Raw genomic sequence first — 11,523 nt, forward strand, 5'->3', positions numbered from 1 at the left:
ATCCTGTGCAATGTGCTCTAGGTGACCCTGCTTGAGCAGGGGGGTTGGACTAGATGATCTCCAGAGGTCCCTTCCAACTTCAGCGATTCTGTGATTCTGTGATTCCACAAGAGCCAGGATAGGAGAATAAATCACCTCACAATTCCTGAGAAAAAGAAACCTATTCCTGAGAGAAAGAAATCTATTAGGGTACTGCTTCTTCAGTCCATGGAAAGAGAAGCACTTTCCCTTTTGCTGTGAGCTAATGACAGATGCAGTGCTTCCTTGTTCCCCTGGTTCCTTAAGCACTTCAGCCTAGGCAATCTCTGCTGTGCCTTAAAATGTTTGCTTGGTTTATTTTTTATTTTTTATTTGAATCTATGCCACAGTCTGATTTTTTTTTTTTAAGGGAAAAAAAAACAGATTCACACTTAGTACAGGAACTTGTAATTAGGAGTGTTAGGTAACCTTATCTGAAAAAATACCACTTGGAGAACTACTTATAATGTGCAAAAAGAGAGCAATAGCCTAGCTTCATATGTAACCCATGAACTTAGAAATGCAAAAGAAAGGAGTAGAACATCTAAATTACTGAAAAATAGTGTTATGTGGAATGTAAGTTCTATCTGTGATAAAGCCAAAAACAGCAGAAAAGGAAGGGTGAAAACTGAAAAGCAAGGGTGACAATTGAAAAACAAGAGCAACTTAAGTATTTTCATGGAGTGAGATGAAATTATTAGGTGGATCATTGACAAGAACAAAAAGATCTTTGGTGAAAGAAAGCAGCAAGGAGAAGTAGTGCAGAGTGGTGAAAGAGTAGAGTCCACAGGAAAGTGGAATCTGTGAAAATGCAAACTCTGAACTAAGCTGGGAGCGTGGACCTTCGCTGATTAGAGAACGTGTTTTAATGCCCAAGAGAGATGGCCATTGGTCTTCTGATTCCCATTTGGATTAGATATTAAGAAAGAAAAATCATGATGAGGATGGCCAGACACTGGAACAGCTTGCCCAGAGAAGTTGTGGAGTCTCCTCTGCATCTCCTCCAAGATGTTCAGACCTTGCCTGGGCACAGCCCAGAGCAGCCTGCTCCAAACTGGCCCTGTTTGGACCAGGGGCTCCGGAAGGTCCCTTCCAACCTGAACCAGGCTGCGATTCTTTGGAACCTGGTAAGAAGATGTGACCTTGGAGAAAGTGGCAATATCCATTTCAGAAAGAGAGAAAGCTGTGAGGAATATTTCAGTGGGGACTGAGTTAATGCTGATACAGAGGCAGACTGACAGGTAGGGGACCTGTGTAGATTAAATATGCTGTATGCATACAAATAAGTCCTATGACAGCCCCTCCTGAGATTTAATTTATAAACATGAGAAAATGTGTTTTTATGAAATATGCAACTGACTGATAGTAAATCAGTTTATATTTTACCATAGGGGTGTAATGCAAGGAAGAGAACAGAATCTGTAGCCACAGATGTTCCTGTGAGAAATTAAAAACAAAGTAAGGAGCACCGCTGCAGGTACTGGATCATTTATGGTTAAGTCAGGTTTTCTTTGTGTGTATATATATATGATATTAGTTTACATCCTTCCTAGTGCTCTCTGGAATCAAAATGGAATTTGGTGAAAAATTGATAGCTATTCCACAGTGCATTTTGAAGAGACAGGGAGATGACCTTCTCCCAGTTTTATATGTTTTGATTTATGTCTCAATGTTATTTGTCTGTATTCTTAGGTTTACAACAGAAATAGCTTTTAAGAGAAAATGAGTCTCTGGCCTCTGAGTGAAGATCTGAAGACAAATAAACTTAGACTGGAGGTAGCCATACTTCCATGACATAAACGCAAATGCTTCTTACCTTCATGGATAAGCTCCCAGGGAAACCAGAGCAAAAAACTCACGTATTGCTCTGAGAGCAAAGGACTCCCCTCACTTTTCTGTGTTGCTGCCTGTCTTGTTGCACTGGTTATTGTGCATGAACCTACTCACAGGCACTGGATGCCCTAGGCTGGCATGCCATAGCTTGTCTGCCAGCTCCCCAGCACACCCGCCTCTGCGTTAGCAGTTGTAATGGGAAGGATTTTCCATTTTCGCTGAGCTCAGCATTGCCTCTGCTGCCCTAATTATTCACATGCCTCCTGACTGTGCCTGTTAAAAAGTACTGTTCCCTGATGTATCCCTGGGTCTAGAGAAAGCTGTGAGTGCTCTAAAATTATATGGTGGATTTAGAATCTTCATTTCTTCCAGGACACACTTTTACACAGCTTTGACATTGGAAAGTGAGTGGGTAGTGTCAACAAGTAAAACTGAGAGCCTGATCGTGGTCACAGAGTGGCAGGCTCACTCAGATAAGAGTAGGAATCTTGCAAAAATGTTCATTCTTGCTTTTCATTTCTGCTCAGGAAGGTGAATGGGAAAAAAATTGTTATTGATTGCATTCTGTTCTTTGTGGATTGCTTGCTGTTTCACAGGGCATACAGGCTTTCTTCTAGGTCATATTCTCCTTACTTAAGTATGCAGGGTAGATTTGATTGAAATTTTAGTGCGCTAGTGTTTTTTTAAGGGAAAGTTGTGCCACCTGGCTTGCATCTCCAGCTTCTTTTCAATTAGAGGAGGCAAGAGACAAAAATCTCTGCATCTCTGGTTTTCAGGGCAGTCCTAATACTCTTCCAAGAGTGGCCTCTCCAAAGATACCCCACATACCGAGCAGGCATCTAGCTGTCCTCTCTCTTGGCATGGGTATCTCTTCTTCTTCCTTCAGACTGGGGTCAGGAGTGTGCTCTCTGGCTGTGGATGGGGATTATTTTGGTGGGTCGAACTGTTTTCAGCACTTGCAGCATTGTGGACAGGGAAAGCCTAAACTAGTGGTCTGTTCTTAAAACAGGCTTTAATAAGGGAGTAGGAGAGATGTATTTTAATAGTGTACTAACAGAAATAGATCTCAGATGACATTGCAGTCATCTGACACATGACCAGCAGCAGCTGCTGACCCAAAATTAGAGATACTAAATGAGGATAAAAGCATTGCAAAAAAAAGAAAAGGCACAATCAAATAATGAGCAGTCATCAGTTTTTAGCTGCAAGATCAGTTTGCCTCTACCCCTTCAGGGCTGTCTCTTCAAACACAATGCTTTGACAGTCTTCTTGAGCCAGAGTAAATTGGTGTGTGCTATTTTCACCTCATTTTCTCCCCTTTTTATGTCTATGCTTGTGGAAGTCCTACACAGACCTGTGTTGGGGCACTAGCAATTTCCCTCAAATTACTTTCCAGTGGCTGCTGCCTTTACGGTAAACCCCAAACCAGAAACAGAGATGCAAACAGCACAGTGCTCTGGGAGCACTGATCCAATAGTCTAATCATGCTTCAAGAGTCCTGCCTTTGTCACATACTCTTCTGGCAGTGCTGTTTATGCAACTGTGACGGTACAAAGCAGAACAGCCAGCGTCTACTAGTAAATTTGATACAGAGGTGTCAGTGTGACAAGGTTTAGTAGATGAAACTCAGCCAACAATTATCAAGAGAGAGATTACTGGACATTGGAGAAAGGCTGTCCCCTACGTCAGCTTGCTCTTTAACTGGCTCTTTCCCATCTTCTTGGGGGAGGGCAGGTAGGAAGAAAGGTTTTGGGGGGATGAGGGTTCCTACAAAAGTTCCTTGAACCAAAGATATCCTTGGCCAAATTACTGCCAAATTTAGCAGGTCTCTGGTGTCATCCTCAGGTAACTAAATAGTTAAAACAGACTTGAAAACAGCTCAGGCAAAAACTGAGTTTCAAACTGAACAAGACATAAGGACATGACAGCTACCTCTAGGTCACAGTCTGCTTTTCCAGAATAACCAAAATTGAGGCATGACAAGAATTACTGTTTCTCAGATTTTATTTGCTTTTGCTTGAAATTCAACCCTGACACATGTACTGGTCAAGTATTGACTATATAGTCAATAGTTAACTTCAAATGAAGTAGAAAGTGTGCATTTCTAGTGAGATACAAACTATTGAAATTCTATGCATTAGGTAGGTATTAAACCATTTTACAAGCAAAAGAGAGGCTGTATAACAGATGTGGCATTGCCAGTGTTTTTTTTCATGCTTTTATAGCTGTAATCCAATATGAAATAAAGAATCTAGTCATCCTGCAGTCACTGGGAGGGGAGGATCATGTAAGAGGTGATCAAACTTTACAGAACCAGCCTAAGGGAGGGACTTTGACTCTTTGGCCACAGAGGTGTGTAGCTGTAGATTGCAACCTAACTTTTTTTCTGACAGCAGTAGTGAACAGTGCTGAAAGGGCATGCAAAATTGAAGCAGCTAGGGCCCTGTCATTTTTCTCCACAATTGCTTCTTTTTAAAGCCCTGTCTTTCCGTGCAAAAGATTGTTGCATTCAACCATTATTCATGGCTTGCATAGAGATTTGATAAAGGTCTCTTACATTCCTTCTAAGAGGATAAAGCCAGCTGCAGTACCCAATTTTAAGGATGTGGTTACTGATTTGAAATGTCACTAAGTATGTTATTTGGTATTCTTCTGACTTGAATCTTTTGCATGAGAATTTAAAAACTCTAGTCTTCTCTGATTTTAGTGGACGTTAGAGACAGCACAGAACTTGTCATAAGAATAGGGCTCAGGGTGTTGTTCCCATGCCCTCTAGTAAAGATTTCATCTTTCTGGTAATAACATGTGTTATGCAAGACATTGCAAAGAAGTAGCTATAGACCTCAGTGCCTACCTTTTGGGGAAGTGTTTTAGGAATATGACTTGCTTTGACCAACTGGTTCATGYACCTACCAGATCATGCTCAGCCTGGAAGCATTCCATGTTTCTTTTGTTATTTCTAAAAGAAGGGTCAGCAATGACAGTGGCTTTGTTTTAATCACTTTTGCTGAAAAGTGATTTATTGTGAGATTTTCACCTACTGCCACGTTAAGTTAGCTGTTCATTAAAAACTCAAGAGAAGGTGCTATCACCAGTAGTCTTTCTTCAAGCGCCTGCATTTCCTAGTTCCCCCGTCAGGGTTGGTGTGAATAAGCCAATTGAAAGTGGGATGGCAACTGAAATATGTATGATCAAGCTAACTTATTGTATAAGTATTGTTTTTGTTATTATTACTACTACTTGGTTCTGTCTGATTTAGTTAAATCACACAAATCTTTGTAGAGAAATGCTCTCTTGCATGTGAAACAAGTATGGAATACACATGCTGCTGACTAATTTTTATAATTGATTTTTGTGTACACAAAATGTGTATAAAATGCAGTCAGATAAAAAAGAAATGGAGATTTGTCTTGGTGTATAATTTTCTTTCTTTATTAGAGATTTAATTGAAAACCTAACAGGAAATTAAACTGGAAGATTACCAAGTGCATGATTGACATGCCATGAAAAATCAACTGACTTTATCTTTCATGTTGCACCCTAAATCAGCTTTCCCAAGTTTATGGGGTTTCTTGTGAATTTAAGGAAAGCAAATAAGAGCCCAGTAGCTTCAGTAATAATGACACAGTAAGGTGCTTGGGGTAGAAAAGTTCACAAAGTGCTTGTATAGTGTTTGGAAACTGAGAATGAAGTCTTTTGCACTGTCTTCTTAAAGTGAAATGGAAAAAGAAAGTTACAAAAGCTAAACCATCTGTAGATGGCTCCATTGGCTGTTCATTTTCTAAGACTCTTTCCAAAGAAACATTTAGGAGCATTGCTTTTTCAGGGCTCRCCTCTAGAGTATTTCATCACATCGGCCAACAGTTCCACAGGAGTATAAATTAATGGCAACATTTCTCTTACAAAGTCCCTTTTGGGTTTTGCCAGTTTACATTACCCGGTACACAGCATGTGTCTGGGGAAAGTTACTCAGATGTATCTACTTGGCTGTAATTTGTTCAAACACAAGAAATCAGAGTTCAGCCTGTAAAACTGGAGAGGAAGAGGAGTGCTCAGATCTTTATTTCTGTCCTACTTATGTGGAAAACTGAGGTCCTGAGGGGCCAAAGCCACATGGAGGTAGTTTCACTGGCTTGAGGCTTGTGCTCTGCAAAGGTTTGTCTCTATACAGAGAGATTACAGGGCTGGATCTATGGGCAGAGTCTGATTTCTTGAAGCCACAGTTATCCAAGGCACTATCTTCCCCTGTGGACTCTGATATTCAGTAGTGGTCCAAGCTAGGAAGGAAGCACTTGTGCTTGTGAATTGTGCTGAAAAGATTTCTGTTGTTTGCAAGTGACAGGAAGCATTTAAACTAGAGCATGTGAAACTGGTTTTCTGTTTCTCTTAAAACTGGAGTAGCCACAAATATTTCAAGTCTTTCACTGYGGACAAGAGGAAAGAGGGGAAAAAAGCCATGATCAAGGAACCCTCTATATGGCTTAATCTAAGGACCATGTTGCCCCATTATTGGCAACAGCTGCAGGGAGATCTAACATCTTTAGAAAGCTTAAATGAAAAGATTATAACTCGGTATACACTTGGATATCAAATATAACATCATCACAAGCATCATCATAAAAGGCAGCTAAGTTTGACTATTCATTTCACAGGCCACAGCCTTTTCTACAGATTGTCTGGCTACAATTTTATGCATCCATTAGTGTCACAGAATGACATCTTTTTTGGCATCTGCAGATAGAATATAATTTGAATGCTTATCAGTGCAATAGGTGGAATTATCTGTACCTCAGAAGTGACTGTGTATAGCAGCAGCAGGTCTTCAGGATCTTAGATGTGATATTTTCTAGGAAGGGACAAATTGGAGCAAGAAGGGTGAAAACATTTGGAACCTCACATATTTAGGTCAGAGCACATTGCAAAAAAAACATTCAGCAAATATCAGTGATGGATAAGTTGGTATCTTCTTTTGCTATGTTGATGGTGCAGCTTTAGTCTCAAGAAATTAAGCACATATTTTCAGGAAGAATGTAAAAGAAAAGCAGTAGGAAAAATGCTAATTTCTGCCATGGAGATGCAGTTTCTTTGGAAGTCAGTGGGACTTGCATGCTTACATGGTCATTGCAAAAAAAGAAAAAAACTCAACAGCCTACAACAAAAAGACCATACTTACATTTAAAATGGAAGGACTTCACCTTGGTTACCTGCTGATACTCAGTTTGTGTTTTTTTCTTTCAGAAAAAGCAGCGTTAGAAGTGCTGTGTAAGTGGATAGACTGGGATTTGCAGGATGGATTGGAGAGATGTTCCTGGCTGACCCAGTTGTTGTGGCCCTGTCAGCACATGTCAGCTGTGACCCATAAGAACTAAATACTTGTGAAAAAAAAAAGTCATATTTCATGCTTCTTGCTTTTTGGATCTAATCCTATTTTAACAATTTGCTGAATATATCAGATGACTGATGCTATCACACTGAAGATAAAATTTATCATTCTGTCATTTTTACTCAATATTTCAGAAGCATTTTGATGCAGGCTTGAGTCTGAAGCAATGTTATGTATTCCTTCTAGGGTTCACCTTAGTTATAAAAATTATCCATTTAATTTGTGGTGATTCATTGGCAGACATTCCCTAAGTACAGGTCTAGAATGAATTGGTAGGTTATTTGAATTAAGGTCTTGAAGTGCATGCGCTGTATTTCTTTTTAAATATGCTACAAAGAGATACAAATGAATATAGGATCTGGGCCTTGTGAAATACATGAAAGGAGGACAGATATGTTTAGACATGTGCATATTTGGTCTAGTTTCATAATAAAAACATGGGATAATGTCAGTTCTTCACAACAATTACATGGGATCTAGTGAAAAGCTCAATACACTGAAACGCAGTTTTAGCTCCTGAATTTTCTATATATATTATGTCAGAGTTTTGTACCTGGGCAGTTAAATGGCCTGCAAGGACTGTGCATGGTTCAATTCAGGCCTCAGGCCTCAAAGTGGCATTTAAATGGTCTTGTATCATCCATGATGCATTAATCATGCCATAAAGTTACTCTGAAAAGAAAAGAGACTGACTGCTGGTATAGCAGGATTCCATTAGATACTTTAGAATTAGATAGTCACCTTAGTTCCTTAAACAGAGATTATATTCAGATCTTCTGTTCCTTTATTGTCCATGTGAAGTTGTCATGCTGGCTACATCACAAGTCATTTTCTGCTTCTGAACTCAGAGAAATAAGAGCCAAGTCAGGGCAAAAATGATGAGAGTTGAACTTCCTTGTTCCTACAGAAACAGGCTGCAGAAGATTTTTTCAGTGTGCCTGCACATGTGCTACATTATTTTCTTTGTCTTTCTGTGTTTCAACAGGCCTTGAATAGGGGTATTGCTGCTGTCAAGGAAGATGCTGTGGAAATGCTGGCCAGCTATGGGCTGGCGTACTCCCTGATGAAGTTCTTCACAGGTCCAATGAGTGACTTCAAAAATGTAGGTCTGGTGTTTGTGAACAGCAAGCGAGACAGGACCAAAGCAGTTTTGTGCATGGTTGTGGCTGGAGCTGTAGCTGCTATATTTCATACCTTAATAGGTAAGATCACTTCACATTTAATTAATACATCTCTTAATTTGTTTCCGGTCCCTCACCTGTTGTTCAAAACTGATTAATCTGTAGGCTTAAGATTTTGTTTGTAAGTGCAACAGGAAATGCCAAGGAAATGAACGCTCTTGGGCTGGAACCATGCCAAAGCCATGCAATTTTTATTACTTTTTAAACAGGTTGTTAAGTGGCAGATTCCACCTCCAGGGCTCACCTGCCTGGCTGCTCAGTTCGCTGCTTATCCCGTGCTGTCAGATGTATCAACCTGGCAACATCAACGGGTTGCACAAAGCTGATAGCTCAGTCTTAGTGGTAGGATGATCACCTAGCAGTATGTGCATGAATGGGTTCACCACTCACTTTGTAGCAGGACATCAAGATGTGTAAGGCAAAGCTGTTTGTCAAAATTTGGTGGCATTATTGGTGTATTCCCTCTGTGCCTCTCCCTTTGCTAGTTATCTTACACTACAAAACTCCAAGCAAGCAGGTGCCAGCAACCTCATTAAAAATACCAAGTATTACTCTCCACTAGTGCTAGTCTTCATCCACTTCTGTTGAATAACTAATCTGTAGGAGAAATAGCTACTAAGAGCATTTTATGCCAAACTGAGCCAGCTCCCTGAATGTACTCTAAAGCAAGGAAAATACACAAGCAGAAATATACTGAATATAAAAGTAAGGCAACCACAGAATTTGCAAGTTCCTGAGAGACTAGAGAAGCGTGATATCAAGTCAAGCATCAACCAGTACCACAACAATAATAAGCCATGTGACCTGGAAGATTTTAACTTCAACCTCTTCAAGAACTGCACCAGATCCTCTGCACCTTCTAGCTCATTTCACAGAGCAGAAACCAGTGTATCTCAGCCATGAGGAACAGGAGATACTGGAGGAAGCAGCAGAGAGCACGTTGCATTCAACAGGTACAATCCTAAAAGCTGGGAGCTCTGAGGAGTGGGAAGAGGGAGGGAGGTAGCACCGCAGCCTGTGGAGGGGTGTGTTGGTCTACAGGAGGTAGGGGAGCTACCTGGGGCAGCAGATCTTTCTGTTGCAGATGAATGGGAAAAGCGAGTRTGATAGCAATATCCAGAATTTCCATGGAATTACAGAGTGGGCTGGATGTGGGATACTGTACATTATCAGGCTGTTGCTCTCTCAAGTACCAAAYGTGCTGCCAGTCAGCATACAGTTCCTGCATGTCCCATGTGGGACTTTTTATTGATCAGAGGTGTTTAGGGCAGCCATTTGAAAACATGCCAGGTAAGTTACTTGGCGCTGCCTGGAAATAGAGCCCTATTGAGTTCAGACCCTCTGAACTGCCCTCTCTGCAGTTATTAAAAAATAAATAAAAATCAAGGACTGTACTTACCATGCCTTAAAGTCCTGAATTAAAGGGCTTCACACAAGCTTCAGCTGCTCATGGTGGCAGACAGCAAAATATTTTTTAGTATTTTAACTTGTCTATGCCTGAAAATATGCAAAGGCCACATCAGAGACTGGCAGAGCGCCCAAGTGAATGGAGCTAGTCAGATTCTAGCACCAATTGCCTGGGTGATGTTGCCAAGTTTTATGTTTCAAGTTTCCTTTGAACACATTTCAAATCCTGATTATTCTTTTCTGACCCACAGATGCACAACCTTCCCAGCAGGAGAAGGAGAAGGAGTCTAGCGACAGACAGGCAGCCTCCTAGGATCTGCAGCTACTCCCCAACAACTTCAAGCCTATTACAGACTATCTACAGGAGACAAAAATCCAGGTTACTGATGCTCAGCAGATGAAAAGAGAAACAAACACAACTCAGGGGACTGAATTTCTGTCACATAACTTGTGCACAGGGCTAAGGAAGATGACATGACTGTCTGCTGTGGACTGTGAAAGCCCAGGAAGAAACAGGAAAGAAAAAGCCCAGTGAAATAAGGAGTACAGAAGGTCAGAAGGAAGAAAACAAGTGATGGTAGAAACACGGTGACCACAATGAATCACCACATTTCCAACTGCAATAGAGACTATTTGCAGTCTGCACACACAGCTCCTCACAAACAGCTGCCTCTGCTTATTTACAATATCAAAACAGACCATTTTACCTAACTGGCTCATGCTTCCTTGCTTCAGCACCAAGCTCCCCCCTGCTGCTCCCCCACAGGGGCTAAGGCAGTCCACTGTGGGAGTGACAGGCTGAGCCAAACAACTCAGACTCACAGCTCCGACCTCGGGGTGCCTCAGGCATCTCCACTCCATGTTCCCATGAACAGCCCGCAAAGTCCTCACCAGCAGTCCCTATCACCCTCCTGTGCAGGTAGCAGTAAGAACCAAGAAACTAAATGACTTGACCACAATCTCTCCATAACACTATAACACTGCTGGGAATTGAAACCACTGTCTCTTCCCACTTAAAATGCTTCTGTAGACCCTTGGACAGTAGACTGGTCTTGCATTTGCAGTTGCAATCTGGAAATGGCAAATAGTATGCTGCCTTCCTTCCCTGGTGCTATTTTGGGGACAGCTGCTGCCACTAGTTAAAAGAGTTTCCCTGTGGGAAGCTTGGTATGTAGCCAGGGCCTAAAGCTTCTATTTCAGAGATTAGCTTCTGTGTGGGAATACTGGGCTGTAAGAGAAGGGATTCAAGATGCATATTTATGACAYCTCACTAAATTACCAGCTTGACAGAGAATTCATTTATAGAACATTATAACAGCCTCATGGATTTCACAGGTGTTGCTGATAAGTCCTCCATACTAAGTGGGTTCTTCTAACACTAGTATCGTGAAGGACATGGATGTTTTCCTTGGCAATCAAATAGCATCATTCAGCCCTTCTCCACTTCACTCTCTTGGCACTGCCTGCCTAGCTATACTCACCATCTTCCAGCAGGAGTTACAAGCTGCAGAAACAGAATACTGAGACTTTTTATTTCTTTTTGCATATTAATATTACTTTCTACAGCTCTCTGAGGCTCTGGAAATGACGAGGCGGATGTTACTTTGGGGAAGCATCCTCTTTGCTTAGGTAGATACCCTTAACTGCTGCCGACCACCACATCAGTTTAAACATTAGATGATAGGTCATGTGTCATCACCG

At 41.2% G+C, this 11,523-nt stretch overlaps 1 protein-coding gene across 1 annotated transcript in view; it reads left to right on the top strand.

Moving 5' to 3' along the window:
* Nucleotides 1-962: 962 nt before the first annotated feature.
* Nucleotides 963-11,523, top strand: part of ANKH (ANKH inorganic pyrophosphate transport regulator) — a 50,371-nt gene continuing 39,810 nt past the window's right edge. The window contains exons 1-2 of the mRNA XM_026077920.1: nucleotides 963-1,145; nucleotides 8,142-8,436. Of these exons, the coding sequence (XP_025933705.1) occupies nucleotides 963-1,145; nucleotides 8,142-8,436 (478 nt within the window). The remainder of the gene's footprint in view (nucleotides 1,146-8,141; nucleotides 8,437-11,523) is intronic.

This window comes from Apteryx rowi, unplaced genomic scaffold (genome assembly GCF_003343035.1).
Source record: "Apteryx rowi isolate R43461 unplaced genomic scaffold, aptRow1 scaffold_469, whole genome shotgun sequence".
Classification (NCBI taxonomy): Eukaryota; Metazoa; Chordata; class Aves; order Apterygiformes; family Apterygidae; genus Apteryx; species Apteryx rowi.